We start from the raw sequence: 17,364 nt of genomic DNA, 5'->3' as shown, positions 1-17,364 counted from the left end.
CAGTCCCACCATACACAACATCACCTTCTCTGAATAACGACTGGCCTTTGGTGTGGTAGGTGGTGGTTCACTTCACTTGCCTCACTATCTTTTCGGTTCAACATTATTGTAAAGTACCCACTTCTCATCGTCCATCACAGTTTGTTTTAAAAACAGAACATTTTTGGTATGTTTAAGTAGAGAATTACATGTGGAAATAGGGTCAAGAAGCTTTTCTTTTCTTTGCTTAATCTATGTGGAACCCAAACATCAAAGCAATGAACATAAGCAAGCTGGTGCAAATGATTTCCATAACCTGATTTGGCTATTTTGAGATGTTGGCTATCTCCTGCTTGGTAGAATGTTGATTGTTTTCCAATAATGCCTCGATTTGATCATGCTCAACTTCAACTGGCCTACCTGTCCATGGGGCATCGTCCAGGGAAAAATCTCCTCCAGCACAGAACTTAAGAGACCACTTTCGACACAGTCAGTCAGTCACAGTGCCTTCTCCACACACTGCATGAATCTTTTGAGTTTCAGCTGCAGTTTTAATTTTTTTGAAATAACGCATAATATGCTGAAAATGTTGCATTTTCACCAAAATTCACCAATTCACCAATTTTGTTAAGTTTTTTTTAATTAATGCACACTGATATAACACCTCTGACAATACAATCTAATTAAAAATTTTTGAATGATGTTAAAGACAGGTAAACAGACTTTCTGGGCAACCCAATATAGGATTTCCACAGACCTACCTCCCATTTCTCTACCTTTTTACAATCCAATAAAGATTTGAATTTTAACGACCATTTTTTCATTTCTACTTTTTTTAACCTTCTTCTCCTTTCACATATCTAGCTATCGTGTTTTGCTAATTACTTTATCTCTTTAATCCTTTTGAGGGTAATTTATTATTTTTACCTAATAATCATATCATCTGAATTTTTAGCCCTAACCTTGCCTTTTCCAGTGTCTGAGTTTTGGCGCTGACAGGTTATTTTCAATATTTGGAAATTTTGGGTTAGCAGGTCATTCTGACTGAAACATTATTTATGTGAATGCTGTGCTCCCGTAAACTTAGATTATATCTTGCCAGAAAGGTTTCAAGTGTGCACAGATCTTAATGCAGTGTTTCCCGTGCCCCTCTCTTTAACCTCGACCCTTGGGAATCACAGAACGTTTCCAACTGCTTACTTGAAAGTTATTTTCAAAGAGCGCGCACGTGCACACACACATGCACACGCACACACCCCGCTCCTCGACTGACAGCACGGAGGAAGAAACACTGTGGCATCTCATCCTCTGTCTCCAAACTAACTCCGCCCTCCTCATCTCCACTAAGTCTTATCTGGCTGCGCATCTCCCGACCCTACAGTTACGCAACAGCATTTAAGTAGCCAGTAAACTCACCTCTTGAAACATAGCTTATTATTCAAAACTGAGTTATTACACGTATTTTATCACTTGGCATTTGTAATTAATAAGTACATCTCTTCAACATTAAACAATTAATATTTATTAGTAGGTAAACTATATTTAGAACAGGAGCACAAATTCTGGGGCTTAACATTAACAGGCTTTACACATATTTCAGTATAAATTGCTACATACCTTATGGGCAGGTACCAGATTTACCAAAACTGTATCCAAAAGCTCCTGAGACACTGTATCACCCTCACAAATAATAGAACTCATGAGGTCTACCATGTGCATGTGAACTTTCTGATTGTGGCCATTGCTGCAATTCAAAATAAGGTATTCAGGGTGTAACTAAAGGATTCATTATTTACTCATAACATGATACTAACAAGTATTACACTTTATTTTAAAATATTAAAATATTAATGAAATCAAATTCTTTATGCTCATTTAAAGCTTCTCTCTCCCCCAAACCTTATAATACCCAAAATCCATTTTTGTACATTTCCAGGATTACTTCTCCTTAATTTTAACCAGTCTCACAATCAAAAGTAATTAAATCAAAATGCATCTTTTGTTTACCTTAAATTCAGAAAATCAAATTGCTTTACTGAAGGTAATTTTAGTAATTTTAAAGAGCACAAATAATTCAAATATTCACATGAATTAAGAAGTCAGCAATATGTAATTTAAATAAAAGACTGAAACACAATCCAAAGTGTATTTTACAGTGGGTATAGGACAGCCTTAACACCACTCTTGTATTAGGATCTGCACCACAAAAGTGATGAAGTTCTATAATGTTTTTAAAGCAACGATAAAAAAAGTTGAATTCTTAAATTACAACTCTTAGCCTTCCAATATGTGTAACAGAGTTAACCAGATTAACCTGTAAATTACAAATTCTTTGTATTTAAAAAGTTACATTCCTAATTAAATAAACTTACTTTATAACGGAAAATAATGTTCTGTATAACTGTGTAAAAATTTCATTGCTATCTTCCAACTCAAAGCATATGTTATATGACTTGACCCAGGCGATGTTCTAAAAATAAGAGGTAAAAGAGGTGAAAGAAATACATTTTAATTAGTAAAAAACACACAATCACAAAAAGCCCAGCAACAGTTTAAAACGCCATCTCAAGACGCACTGCACTGCTTACCTCAAGTAAGTAAAAGTACCTATTGAACTGTGGGCTCTTCGTGTCCTCTAACCCCTTCAACTGCCTTGTGATGAACATGAATATGTCCTAAAAGAAAAGGGTTGATTAGATTAGGAACGCAACATCCAAACACCCACTACACTCCTAACGCACACCCAGCACTGATGTGTATCTATCATGATAAACTGTAAGGAACCAATACAAAAATTGTTTTTGGCTGTAAGTTTTTAAAAGGACATCATTGTATGAAAACATCAATTATTTTAAAACGCTTCCTAGGAAAACAGTGACTCATTTACCATCATTGTACTGTCGAGAAAAACTTCACCTTTCAGCAAGTTAAAAAAAAAAGACCCGAAACTGAGTGAACTGAAATGCAAGCCAACTTTACAGAATGAAAAAGGCAGCAACGCTGGGAGCGGACCAGGGCTGCCGGGACAGCACTCCGTGCGGCGCCTGTACAGCGAGAAAGCCATCTAGGAGCCTTCAGACTCCAAAATAAAATCACCAAGTCAAAAGACAGCAGATCGCAGAAGCTCCGAAATTTTAAAAACACCTTTAAAGTTAATTTGTCAAGCTTCCTATCTAATTAACAATTGTTTTTCCCCACCATTTTTCTTCAATCTATCCTTATCTCTTGGTTTTGCTTTTTTTGCTACAACTTCCTTTGTATCTGGACAGAAACAGGTTCCATGTCACTTTGGGTCAAATTTTTATGAAAATAAAGTTCTGGAAAAGTTTGAAAAAGGTTGAAATTAAAAAAGCTAGTTCTGCACAGGAAGCATGCTAATCAATAAATAAAAACAGAAAAAAATGTCTCTTAGAAGTAAAATGATAAATGGCCTATTTTTAAAAGGGAAGAACTCTAATATGCAGATGACCAAACAGACGTGCAAGGAACACACTACTGAGAGCGCACCCTTCGAGAATGGTCACCTCCAGGGGACAGCATAAAACGTGTCCTCCGTGAACGGGCCCTGCTGGTCTGACCAAGCGAACTGGCTGCCGCATTGACTCTACCTCGAGATGGAGAGACCAGACCCTGAGACAGTCTCTCCAACAATCACTGACCTGCACACGAAGTCCAGGGTGTGCAGGGCTTTCTGACGACGACAACCTGACAGTGGTAGGCACGAATCCATGTGCAACTTACTACTACTGTAGACAAAACTACGGCTCTGATGCAAAGTGAGTTAAAACTATTCCATAAATATTTAGAAAACTGCCTCAAAATGAATCATTTTTAAGTACTACTTCAATAAAATAAAGAGGCATTTAAATTAAGACCCAAAAGTTGACCAGAAAAAATAAGATAACCTTAAATTTCTCGGCTACGAAAGAATCCAGAGGCTCTCACTCAACCCCGGCTCCTCCGCGGCCTCTTCTGCCGCGCCCCGTCCTAAACAGAACAGGCTGCTCCTCTGGGAGGGCTTTCCGTCAGCCCGGAGCCTGGACACAGGTCGCCAGTGACACCGCTCTTTGAGTCACACCTCCCTCTTCACGGGAGTGCCAGGAAGACACCTGGTGAGGGAACGCCACTGCCCACCCACCAGACACCAATTCAGTGCATCAAAATGAGATGCTCACAGCCAGAAATCAGGACGGACACCGGACACACGACCCCACAGACCAGCTGACCCCTTCTACTTCAAGCCTGAGCACACTCTCAACTCTTACAGTTCAATTCCGCTTTGCAGTGACAAACATCGCTCCCTACCACCTCCAACCTGCGCTTCTTTGTTCATCGCTGTGCACACAGTTCCTGACACACAACGAACATCAACATCTGTTAATAAAATAAACCTGAGTTGTCTGCCATTTCTTCATTCAGCGGGACTAACCTTCCCGTGGACGCATTCTCTACCCTGTTCGCACAATTATCTTTTTTTATTGTTGTTTCCGATTTTCTCAACTTTCTTCGTTCAATAAACTCATGGCATGCTCTCTACCAGACAGATTAAACACGGTATTCCACTTCCTTTCTCAGCTTTTAAAGACTTCCATGCATGTGGCTTTACTTACAACTACTGTTACCAAATACGAAATGTCTTTTCTACCTTTTCACTGCAATTTTATTTTATTTTCTTCAGCCCAATTTACACCATACCTTCCATTAAATGAATTAGGACTCATATAAATTCAGATTTATACTAGATACGTTCTTTCAAATAATAAACATGGTCTTTAACATAGATTTTCAAAAGGGAGAAGGAAGTACCCCCCAAGTGACATTACAACAGAGCTAATGATGACATAAAACGTATAGAAGAGCCTAAAGATCAGGCACTGTTTGATACAAGCAAGCACCAAACCGGGAGTGGGCCTGTGGTGGGCAGTAAGGCCGAAAGAGCACAGTGCAGCAGACGACTGTCGCGGCTCACAGCCAGGGGTCAGGAAAAACTGCCTGAACCCCGTCGCTCCCGTCCGAGTCGGAAATGTAAGGGAGGTAAGGAAAGGGCCAGTCGGCCCTGGGGGTTCTTCACTCGGTGCTTGCCTTCAGTTTGTCGGGGGACGTGTAAGGAGCCTCGGGGGCGTAGATCCTGAAGATGTCTGCGAGGCAGCAGGCCACCAGCAGGCGCACGTCTTTATCAGGGTGCTTGAGGAAAAAGTCTGAGGCAAGATGTAAAGCCAGGTTTAAATAAAGTTCCTTTTCTTCTTCAGAGTCCTGGTCCATATCCATGAATGTTTTCACAACCATCTATACAAAAATACAATAATCAATTAACGAAATCCTTCACGTAAAAAAGTCATTTAAAATAAAAGCCATATTAATTACAAAGATTAAGCTTCCAGTAAATGTTTTCATTTTCCTCCCTAAAGAATCTGAGAAAACAAGATCCTTCTAAACTATAGGGTAAATAACTTTTTTAAACGAGTCAATAAAGTACTTTTAACTCACCCATCATCCATGTTAACCAGATTCTAAAAGTTTAAAACTACACTTACATAGTGCTTTTGATCTCAGTGTTACAACTGAACTAAACGGAGGATGCCCTCCGTAGCAGCATCCTTCTACAACAACACAGCTAATCCTTTCATGAGGAGAAAGAGTATTCCTTTTACCAGAAACCTAGAATGACAATTTATTTTTCCATTTGAGCCATAAACCACTCCAGATACACGGATTGATATACTCAGCTAAAAAAGAATTTAGAAACAGAAAGTATGACAAAGATGTATCCTTAAATGTAAAAAAGCTATCACGAGAGGCTATCACAGTATCCAACAAAATACTTCTTATGCTGCAGTAAAAGAGAACAAGATATGGACAGCTCATTAAGAGGACTTGGAGGCACGTACAGAGTGAGTCTAGGGAACCTACGAGAAGTCGTACCTTTTACAAAAAACATTTACATAAAAGTGGGGTGAAAACAAGAATGGGGAGGAACAGTATAGTTTGAATTCTTGAGTGCTTTCTCTAATTTCAGTCTTAGTTGCTACAATGAACCTTAGTCTGTACTATCCCCACATCACAGGAGGCTTAACAAAATCGCCTCACTTGGCAGGGGCAGGAAAAGTGACCATCTGGTGTCCACTAGGTGGTGCTGCAAATACTGATCACCCAGTAGTGCTGGCCACCAAGTATCAACGTCTAGGACCTGGTCCTGGAGACAAGCTGCAAAGATTTCCACTCCCCCGCCGAGCTAGACTCCAGGAGTGACACACGCCCACTGTGTCGGCGAATCCTCAGAGCAGCCTTGGGGTGCGTGCTCCGGGGGACACCCCTGGTCCCACTGGGTCCAGTGCCAGGACAGCAGCAGACTGTCCTTCCAGCCTAGCACTACAGTCAGTTCCAGGCCACCACGTCCAGGACCACTCTCCTGACTCTTCGATCTAATTACTGTTAAGATATGTGCTTTGAGGGCCTAATGTATTATAAAAAGTCAAAGGGAACCAGACCCACATGCAAAGAACTGCTCCTTTCTCTACGATCTCACCACAAAAGAGTGAGAGGTTAAGTATATTGAGTAAAATGTTATAGGAAACTCTAGAAGTTATATAAACAAAGACACCTGACATGTTAACAAATTGTTGTAACTTATACAACTTACAGCTGTACTTGTACATGTCAAGAATTATCACCATCCCACACCAAATCCTGTTTGTATTTCTCTAAGAAGGCTGCTAAAAGAGTGGGAAGTGCAAATTAGAAAATTTAAAGGAGATAAAGTATATTAACCAAATTACTGCTGGGCAAAAGCATCTACAAAATAACGGAAGTATACTGCAAACACCAGATGTGAGCACTGAGCTGACCAGTCTAAGACCAACAAACAAGTTCACTCAAGGGCCAGGTAACAGGACTCCCTCACCACTGTCTATAGCCGACATGGTGCTAGGAATGCATCAGTAACTCAGGTGAGTCCCCGAAATGGAATATGGTGTCTGAGAAAATGATGTCCCTGAAAGTCGCTAGGTGACAGTCAGCGTCTGCATGTAGTCCCTGGGCTCACCGTGAGGGTCTCAGCAGACCACCAGGTGTGCTCCTGTCATTGCTGAGACATGGACACATCTGGGGAAATGAATGGATCTGCTTCCCTAAAAATTCCATCAAGTCACGAGAACACAGATACACAGAAAACAAGAAACGTCACACACAGAAAGGGCTTGTAGCTTGACTATTTTAAATAAAAATATAGAAGTTCCCAGCTAGAGAAAATACTCACACAATGGTCAATTAAATCTGCTCAAAAAATATCTATCCCTTTCAATAATAAACATCTGATATCTGACACCCTAGTATTTTATGCATAAAGATATATAATGCTAAGCTTTACATGAAACTTATAGTAGTATTAGGGTTCTTTACTTCCGATGGAAATAAACTATGCAGCAATAACTACAAAATAATTACTGCTTTAAATAACTTTTAATATTGCTTTTAATAACTTTGCTTTAAAGTTCCTGAGCCTTCAATAATTAATTAAGGCAAGTCTTCCTTCCAGTCTTGAAATATAAGTAAACAATAATATATATATCAAGCAAAATAAGTGACTGAGCAGATACAACCTGGAACAGGAAAAAATAAAAATAAAAAACTGTGGGAGAAGGGTTTTCAAAAACTACTATAAAGCACACATAGACAAAACCAAGGGGCGGTGGTAGAAGTAAGGGAGAGAGGTGGGTTTGGAATGGGTGGGGGGAGTGGTGGGGAGAAAATGCAGACAGCTGTAACTGAACAATAAAGTAATTTATGAAACAAACAAGAAAGCCCCATCTGAACTGACTGATAAATCAGACTAACATTCCCCTTGTCCACTTGGTTCCTTTAACCACTTTAACAATCACAGAGACCATCATGGTCGCAAAGAAAAGGAGGCCCGTTCTGAACACTCTGCCTCATCTACAGGCGTGCGCCAGCCCCCCCCCCCGTAATCCTGATTCATTGTGCATGTTAGCGGAAGGAAAAGCTTACATTAAAGCTCTTTAACTTCCTCTCAAATAACTTATGCAAAAGTAAACTACAGCCTGAGGAAGTACAAAAACTTAAACATCCTTTCTCAAAATGGTTGTGAGGACTGTGGATTTGTTCTTCATACCCAAGTACAGGGGCCCAAGGAACTTTAAGCCTTGCTTGCCTTTCTAATGATTCTCTCCCATTAACAGCAGCCAAGGAAACCCTACAGTCCTTTGTTGCCCCCCTTCCTTTCTCTGCCACTGCCTGCCTTGATTTGCTTTCTCATTTGCCTTAATGAGATCCAGCACTTTGTGAGCCCCACACCCCAAAGGGTTGACCAAGACCCATATATACCCAACTTGACTCACCTTTAACCGCCTCACCATCTCCTCTTTGGATATTTTATCTGAAATTTCCTTGACACCAGGAGGGTAGGTAATTTTTCCATCATTGGTCCTCGTCTTTGAATGAGCCATGATGGAAATATATTTACCCCTGAAACAAGGAAGCTATTAGATGCAAACCTAAAAATAAGTATAAACAACATTCATAATACACATGAAAAATAACCTGACCACTCAATAATTTGTAACTATCTACATAGCAATTCACTTACCTAATAAATGAAAAGCATTTTACTTAACATTTCCCAAATTTTTTATTTTAATCTTTTCCATTTTCATTAGTGGTAAACTAGTTTATCTGCACTAACCCTCCAACTACAAAAACCATACACGTGAGAGAAAAATGTCTAAAATAGGCATATTTTTAAAGTGCTACAAATGGCGCGGACCCAAATCGGAGAGTGCTCAGAAGCCCGCAGAAGGAGACAGCGCACTGGAGCGTGCGGCACACGCATCCGTGCCCACGGGGCACTGGCGACCCTTGGAAGGCCCAGAGGGCAGCTGTGGTGTTCTCTCAAGGCACAGACAGCGGGAAAATCGAGACCTGTCAAAGCAGAATGGGAAGTGACAGACCTTCCTGACGTTAATGTGAACGGTGCGCCAACCCCCGAAAGATAAGCACCCACAAAGGAGAGAGTAAACCAGAAATCAGAATGTGCCCATGTCCCCAACACCCCCTTGCCCAGGGGACAGCAGAGAAAGCTATCTTGATAATAAGCAGAGTAATAACTGATACAAGGGACAACAGCTAATGAGTGTTAGCCACGGGCTTGCACGTTCACTGGGGTTCACACGACCTAACTAGGCCAGAGAAATCTCAACACGGGAACTCGCTGACTGTGACTCGTGGTGCCCCAAGCACCTAATATCAGTAATTCCCAGTCGTGCCCAGACAGCGTTTTCATCCTGTGCCTCACAGAACCCGCACTATAGTGTTTCTAGGACAAAGAACATCACCAGGTCAAAAACAACCAAGGACCCAGAAACAAGACACCGAGGGCCAGGGCCACAGAGACGCCAGACCTCAGAGAACTCGCCCAGCACAATGACTGCGATGTCACAGTGACCAGATCACAGAGTTATCTGTACTTACAGTTTCAGAGAGATAAAAGACAACTCTAAAATGTGTAAGGAATAAAAACTATAAAAAGCAAACAAAAACTGAACAAAAGAGCAGAACTTCTAAAAACAAAAATGAACTGAAATGAAAAACTCAATGGATGAGTTTATTAGCAGATTATAAAAAGCTATTAAAATTAGTGAACTGGAAGAAAGGTCACAGAGAAAATTATCCAAAAATACAGAAAAGAGAAACATAAAACTAGAATGAACAGAAAAAAAAGGACAGAAGGGTTTATCTTATGACTCATGGAAATACAAGAAGAAATGAGGCAGAGGCCCCCACCTGAGAATATTAGGGAATACCCATCCACAATTTCGACAAGCAACACAACTGAATTCGAAATATTAATATTAATTCCAGAAAACAAACAAAACCGTAAGGCAGGCGTATCCCCTTGACAGGAAGAGTATGTAAGTTAAAGTCACAGTGACTTCTCAAGAATCACAATATAACCCAGAAGACAACAAAACATCATCTTCAACGTGGGAAAAGTGTGTGACAGCAAAAGCTCAAGTTCACATTCAGGGAACATAATTTTCAAGAATACAGTGAAATAACAAATTTGTCAAACAGAAATTAAAAGCTGTAATAAATCTATATACATATCACATAAAACACTGCTTAATACAGTATGATATACATGATCAGGTTGAAAGACCAAGAGTTTAAAATTTCAATATAGAATCCTTAGCAAAACCAGTAAAATATGTAAGTACAAGACACTGGAAGTAAAAGAATGGAAAAACCCACCATGCGATGACTGCACAAAGGAGAAGCTACACAGAAATTTCAAAGTAGAAACTAACAGGAGGGCCAGGACCTGCACACTCCACAGCAACACGCAGAGCTTCCGGGCAGGACGGCAGCGCAGCATACGCGGTGCTCGACTTCCACCACCCCGTCACCTGGAAACTACAGAACCGCCTGACAACTGGCTGGATCAGAGTCCTAGCACTAGGAAATTAGAGGTCACAGTGGCACTGGCAGGAGGGACAGAGACGCAGACCAAGCTGGTCCCACACGCATGTGTGGTGGATAAAAATCAGGAGGGCCATCCTGGCTGCCGAGGTGCCCCCTGAGGAGCGAGGCGTCCCAGCCCCACAGCAGCCCCATCCCAGGGTTCTCGTGCCAGGACGAGAAGTCCCTAAACCGTGTGCCTGTGAGAAGCAGCGGGGTGGTGGCTGAGCGAGAGAAGCTGCTGGAGTCCAAGATGTTCCTCTCACGGGCCCTCGAGTGCACTCATGCACACTCACTCCCTCTGAGCCTCAGTGCTGGGCCGGCAGCCCTAAAGCCACAAGAGGCTCGTAAAGCCACGGGAGTTCGGTATCAGGGCGAGAGCCGGGGAGTCAGCTTTCTCCCAGACGGAAGTGCTGGCGGAGGCCACTGTTCGTTTGCTGAGCCCTCGCCCTCAGAGCCAGCAGGCAGGGGCCACATTGGAGCCTCCACCAACCCCGCTCACCTGGCTGGCCCGGCCCCGTGAGTCTCTGAGGCCCCACCCCCACACAACCAGTGGTCCACCCAAGCTGTCTCCAGAGGCTTTTCCATACAAACTGCCTGTTTTGGTTCACGCTTCAGATTATTCCAAAATTTCTCAAACAAGAAGCATCTGGCCTCAAGGAACCCCCACAGCTCCTGCTAAGCGGCCCCAGGCCCAGCACTGGCAGCAGACAGCCTTGGTCTGCAGCTTGAACTCATGTGGGCACAAGCCCAGCCTAAGCGGCAGCCGGATGCAAATCTCTTTGCAGCCCATGCTGGGTGGCCCTGGACAGAACACAGGCAGTGGCAGACCTTGCACTGCACTTCCCAAGAGGCCCCAGAGCCAGTGCACCCAGTGGACAGGTTTGGACCACATGGAAGCACCACCCCCAGCCACCTCCAGAAGCAACACGCTTCAGGAGCAGACTCAGTGGGCACCGGAGCCCCGTGGAGGTCAATCCTGCTCTGTGGGGTGGGCCCCAGCACAGCTGATTCTCCAGTGACTGGAGGCTGGTGGTCAGCGGTTGAGGCCACCCTTGTAGCCAATCAGCCTGGGGAATAAATCTTTCCCATTGATGTGCCAACAGCAATCAAGGCTGAACTACAACAGGAGTGGGTACACACCCCATACCAGGGGGAGTCACCTAGAGGGCTGGTTGACCACTAAACCGACAGTCAGGTACAGGGAGAACACTGGAGCTAGGTGGAACACCCAACTAGAACACTGGACCCCACAGAACACTTACTACACAAGGCCACTACACCAAGCCAGGGAAACACAGCAGCTTCTACCTAACACACAAAAACAAACCCAGGAATGCTGCCAAAATGAGGAGACGAAGAAACATGGGCCAAGTGAAAGGACAGAAAAAAACTAAACACGCAATCTATTGCACTAAACAGAGTTCAAAACACTGGATATCAGGATGCTCAATGAACTTATGGGAAGAGTAGATGAATATAAACAAAGATATAGGAAATATAAAAGCAGAACTAGAAAACATAAAAAGGAACCAATCAAAAATGAAGACTACAATAACTGCAATGAATACATTACAGAGAATCAACAGTGGTGTAGGTGAAGCAGAGGCTTGAATCAAATCAGAAACTGGGGACATAGGGAAGCAGAAAACACCCAACTAGAACAGCAAAAAGAAAAAACCATCCAGAACACGAGAACAGTGTAAGGAGCCACTGGGACAACTTCAAGCATACCACCACTCACATCATGGGGGTGCTAGAAGGAGAGGAGAGCAAGAAACTGAAAATCCATTTGAACAATAATGACCTAAAACATTCCTGTTTTGTTGAAGGAAATAGACATACTTGTCCAGGAAGCACAGAGAGTCCCAAACAAAATGAACCCAAAGCAGCCCACACCGACACACATCATAATTAAAATGCCAAAGGCTGAAAACAAACAGAGAATCTTCAAAGCAGTAAGAGAAAAGCAGTTAGTTACCGACATGGGAGTTCCCATAAGACTGTCAGCTGATTTCTCAACAGAAAGTTTTCACGACAGAGTGGGTGGCAAGAATACTCAAAGTGATGAAAAGCAAGGACCTGCAACCAAGATTACTCTACCCAGCAAAGCTATCATTTAAAATGAAAGAACAGATAAAGAGTTTCCCAGACAAGAAAAAACTAAAGGATTCATCACCACCAAACCAGTATTATATATGTTAAAGGGTGTTCTTTAAGAAGGAAAAATAAAAAGCTGAAAAATATGAACAAAATGGCAATAAACACATATCAATAACCGAATCTAAAAAATCAAACAAATGGAACAGCAATAGCCAAGAGATTCATAGATACAGAGAACATCTTGACAGCTGCCAGAAGGGAAGGGGGCAGGGAGCTCAGGTATGAAAGATGAAGGGACTGAGAAGTACAGACTGTAGTTATTTTAAGAGGACGGTCAAGGGGATGTGAAACACAGTGTGGGGAAGTGCAGTCAACAACCGTCTAATAACTCTGTGCTGTGAGGTGAGCACACCTGAAAATACAATTATAACGCAAGAAACAGAAATAAAGGTAATTCTAATCACACACACACAAGAACACCCACATACATGTGTCCACAAGACATGTATAAAAATGTTCACAGCAATACCATTTATATTAGTCAAAACAGAAAACACAAATGCTGATCGACAGAGGATAACAGGTAAACTGCAGTACATTCATTACAGTGCAATACAGTACAGTTACAGAGTAAAATACACTGCCCTTCACACAATATGGCCTAACATCAAAGGAAGTTACGTTGAAGAAGCCGGACACAACGCATGACAGTGTGAACACCACTTGCGGAAGTTCAAAACCAGGGAAACCTGACCGAGGCAGTTGGAAGTCAGGGAGCGGACACCCAGAGTGGGGAGCACAGCTGACAGAGAAACAGGGGTTTCAGCGGTACCGTCTCCGAGACTCAGCGCGCAGCGACACGCTGTCTGCACGTTGTGGGAACTTACAGCCGCACATAATTTTAACATTTTCCTGAACTACATCATATTTCAACGACAAAAACTCCAGACATTCAAAGATTTTAAAGCACCTCCTAATGATGAATGAATTAAAAAACCAGCACAGGACCAACCCCGTCAAAATTCACAGGCTGATTTTGTAAATTTTTGATGTAACATTTGAAAATTCAGTAAAATGGAGAAAATCTACACCTTACCAAAAATAATCAAGAAGAAAAAACACTATTAGGAAACTAGTTAATTAATCTTTTCACAAAAATAAAATAACCAAGTCTAGACAGCTTTCTGAGAAAGTTCTACCCAGTAACTAAGGAAGCCACCCGACAACAGCCCCTCGGCACCCACGGCGCCACTGCTGTGGACAGACGGACTAACAGGAGCAGTCACTGATGGTCACTGTGCTTCCGGAAACAGCCAGCCCCCAAAGGTCACATCCTGCTCAGCCCCACGTGCCAAGCCTTCTCCGAGTGACGCGGCTGCAGACCCAGGAGAGCAGGAGAGCCGCTGCTGGCAGGCGCGGTGGGAGCGAATCCGCGCGCGGGAATTCCTGGACAATTCTGCATCTTGATGGGGAAGGGGGGTGTGAACCGACACACAGGACACCCCCACAGGACTTCTCTCTCTCTCTCACACACACACACACACACAGTCATGCAAAAAATGAGAAAAACTGAGTAAGGTCTGTAATCTAACACTGTCACACTAAGTCAACTATACTGTACTATAGTTACATAATAACACGTCAGTCACCACTGGTGGAACATGGGTGAAGAGTTCACAGGGCCCTATGTACTATCTTTTTGCAACTTGGTCTATAATTACTCCACAAAAAAGGGTTTTAAAAGCCAGAACCATCAATTATATTCATAGAAATAGCAACCAAAAGTTTAAAAATAGTTTACACTGAAAAGCATAAACTACCCAGGAATAAATCTAACAAAAGATGTTCTTCAAGTTTTATTGACAGGTTTACATTTTTGAGAAAAACCTTACAGGTAAATGCACAAGGACAAGAATGCCAAGACACTGAGAGGAAAACACAGTAAATTCCTGAGTTCTACCAGGTGCTAAAACCCACTATAAAGCTACAGGAATTCAGATGCTGTGGGATGGGTACAGAAAAAGTTCAATGGGAAATATCAGACACCCTAAAGAGAGACCTACACAGCATGAACTTCACGTATAAAACAGGCAGGGTGCATCAGTAAGAAAAGGGCGGAAAGAAAAAAATAAAAAGTTGCAACTACCATTTAATATTTTACCAATAAATCTTCCAACCATGAACTCTAGACGTCTGTCATTTCTTTTTTTTTAACTTCTTTCATCATTGTATTGTTAGTTTTCAGTATTCAAGTCTTCAACATCCTTGGTAAAGTTTATTCCCAAGTTATTTTTCTTTTTGATGTTATTATAAAAGTACTGTTTTGTTAAATTCCTTTTCAGATAGTTCATTGTTAATATATAGAAACACAAACGATTTTTACATGCTGATCTTTTTTATATTCTGCAACTTTACTAAGTTTATTAGTTCCAATAGGTTTTTCCCACGATTTTAGGGCTTTCTACAAATAACATCATGCCATGTGCAAACCAATAATTTTACTTCTTCCTTTCCACTCTGAATGTCTTTTATTTATTTCTCTTGTCTGATTGCTCTGGCTAGGACAACTGAGTGGGAAAGGCAGAGGTGGGAATCCTGCTCTTAGAGGAAAAGCCTTCCATTTTTCACCATTGAGAAATGCAAATCAAAACCACAAGGAGGTATCACCTCCTACCTGTTACAATGGTCATTACCAAAAAAAAAGAGAGAGAGAGAGAAAATCAAGTACTACTGAGGATGTGGAGAAACTGGAACTCTTGTTCACTGCTGGGAGGAATGTAAAATGATGAGGTCAACTAGGGAAAACAGCATAACGGTTCCTGTGAAAAAGTTAAAAAATACATCTACCGTGTGACCTAGCAATCCCAGTCCTGGCTATTTTATCCAAAAGAATGGAAACCAAGAAGAGATTATCTGCGTATCCACGTTCACTGCAGCATTATTCACCAAAAAGGAAGGAAGGATCCTGCCGTTTGCAATGACACGGATGGACCTGGGAGACATCTCGCTGAGAGATCAGCCACGCTGCAATGCTGTCTGGCCCCACTCACACAGGCACACGCACCAGTCACACTCAAGAAGCAGAGACAGAGCAGCGGCTGCCAAGGGACAGAAGGAGAAACGGGGAGTCGGTCAGCTGTGTACCACTACGGTGACACAGAGCAGCTGGGTCCCCGAGACCTGCCGGATCACATTGTGCCTCGCACGCTGCACGACGCATGTTCAAACACTTGTCAAGAAGGCAGGCCTCGTGTTAAGGGTTCTTACAAAATGGAAAAGCAGAGGGCACCAGGAAACCTGGGAGTGATGGCTGTGTCCATCACCCTGACTGTGGTGACGGTACCGTTTGTGAGTGCAGCTGTCCCGACTCATCAAATTATTCATTAAATATGTGCAGTTTTTCTGTGTATCAGTTATACTTCAATAAAGCTGTAAAAATAAATAAAAGAAAAATTTCAGGCACCCTTTGGGAAATAAATGTTTCCCCCCATTTGCTGGGGAAAACAAGAGGAAGAGGGAAAAAGAAGTGACCAGAAGGCAGTTACACCTGCGGGACGGTGTCTGAGCTGGAGAAAGGTTTAGATGTCCTTAGTGACAGAGAAGGGCTGGGGCACTCACTGGTAAAGCATTCAGGCAGACTCATCAAGTGAGACCAGGGGCAGGCCTAGACAGAGATGAGAAGATCTAGCTTTAAGAAATGGGCAGTGGCAAAAGAGCTTGCAAAGGAATCTGAGAGTTACTGAAGAGGCAAGTAGAGGACCCTGGAAAAGCTGGGTCAGAAGGTAAGGTGTACATCAAGTTCAAGACAGGGAATGGCCCACAGTCCTGGGTGCTGCGGGGGTCTCAGGATGAAAAATTACAAAGACCCCACTAAGACATTAGCTGTAATTGGCATGATGGCTGCACATTTCACCACATTCGCTAAGTATTATGGAAATGTACATTTGAAATGAGTGAATTTTATTAACTTTATGACATGCAAGTTATACCTCAATAAAGTTGCCTAACTTTTTATTATTTTAAATAAACTCGTAAATTCCGAGACACTTCCACATCTATATGGGGGGAAAGGAACTGTATTTTGTGTCATACACAAAATGAATGCCGGGTAGATTAGTAACTTAAACATGAAAGCAAAATGTAAAAGCTTTTAGAATGTGATACAGGAGAACAATTTCATGACCTCAGGTTAGCAAAAGCATGAACTGTCTAGCAAGAACCAACCTCACAGCTGTGTTCCTTCAACCAAAGAAAAAGGTACTGAGCAAAAACCAAGACAAATTATCCCAGGGGTAGGTAAATAAATGGGTCAAGATTCCCAGTTTTCCCCAGAACCAGGGCTGGCAGAAACTTTCTTTACCTTGGCTGCACACCACCCATAACAACAGACACGACTGTGAGCACAGACTGTAGCTAAATAATGCAGACCATGCGCCTCTGTACAATGTACTCACCCACACAGTCCAAGTTTATCTATCAAGTGTCTGTTACTTTCAGAACTCTTCGGCAGTGAGTGGTATGGGTCTCAAAATCAAAGGGAACAGACATCCCCTAAATAATTAAATCACAATAAACTCTAAAACTTCAAACAAGCTTAGAAAAATTTATGAACAAGTAGGGGAGAAAGGGTACAAAGGACAGAGAAAACAAAGTGACTGAATCTCAGCAGAGAAAGTGCGCAGTGGTGCCGGTGTAGAAGTGAGACTCGAAGGAAACAGTGGAAGGAAGTGGAAGGAGCTAAGGGGCGCCGGGCGGGGGGCGGATAAGAGCCAACAAAGGAGCAGGCTGCACAGCACGCCCCCACTCAGTTCC

General features: G+C 42.4%; 1 protein-coding gene across 2 annotated transcripts in view; it reads right to left on the bottom strand.

Moving 5' to 3' along the window:
• The window catches only part of PDS5B (PDS5 cohesin associated factor B), a 130,620-nt gene that overhangs the window by 84,159 nt on the left and 29,097 nt on the right, over nt 1–17,364 (bottom strand). For both annotated transcript variants that reach the window (XM_037129375.2, XM_037129380.2), the window contains exons 2-6: nt 8,334–8,460; nt 5,062–5,265; nt 2,568–2,654; nt 2,352–2,449; nt 1,597–1,723 (exon numbers count right to left, since the gene is read on the bottom strand). In XM_037129375.2, coding sequence (XP_036985270.2) covers nt 1,597–1,723; nt 2,352–2,449; nt 2,568–2,654; nt 5,062–5,265; nt 8,334–8,441 — 624 coding nt within the window. In that variant the 5' untranslated portion in view covers nt 8,442–8,460. The remainder of the gene's footprint in view (nt 1–1,596; nt 1,724–2,351; nt 2,450–2,567; nt 2,655–5,061; nt 5,266–8,333; nt 8,461–17,364) is intronic.

The sequence above is a fragment of the Artibeus jamaicensis genome, unplaced genomic scaffold, assembly GCF_021234435.1.
Source record: "Artibeus jamaicensis isolate MK-2021 breed Jamaican fruit bat unplaced genomic scaffold, CSHL_Jam_final contig_415, whole genome shotgun sequence".
Lineage (NCBI taxonomy): Eukaryota > Metazoa > Chordata > Mammalia > Chiroptera > Phyllostomidae > Artibeus > Artibeus jamaicensis.
This window is presented reverse-complemented; position numbering and strand designations above follow the sequence as displayed.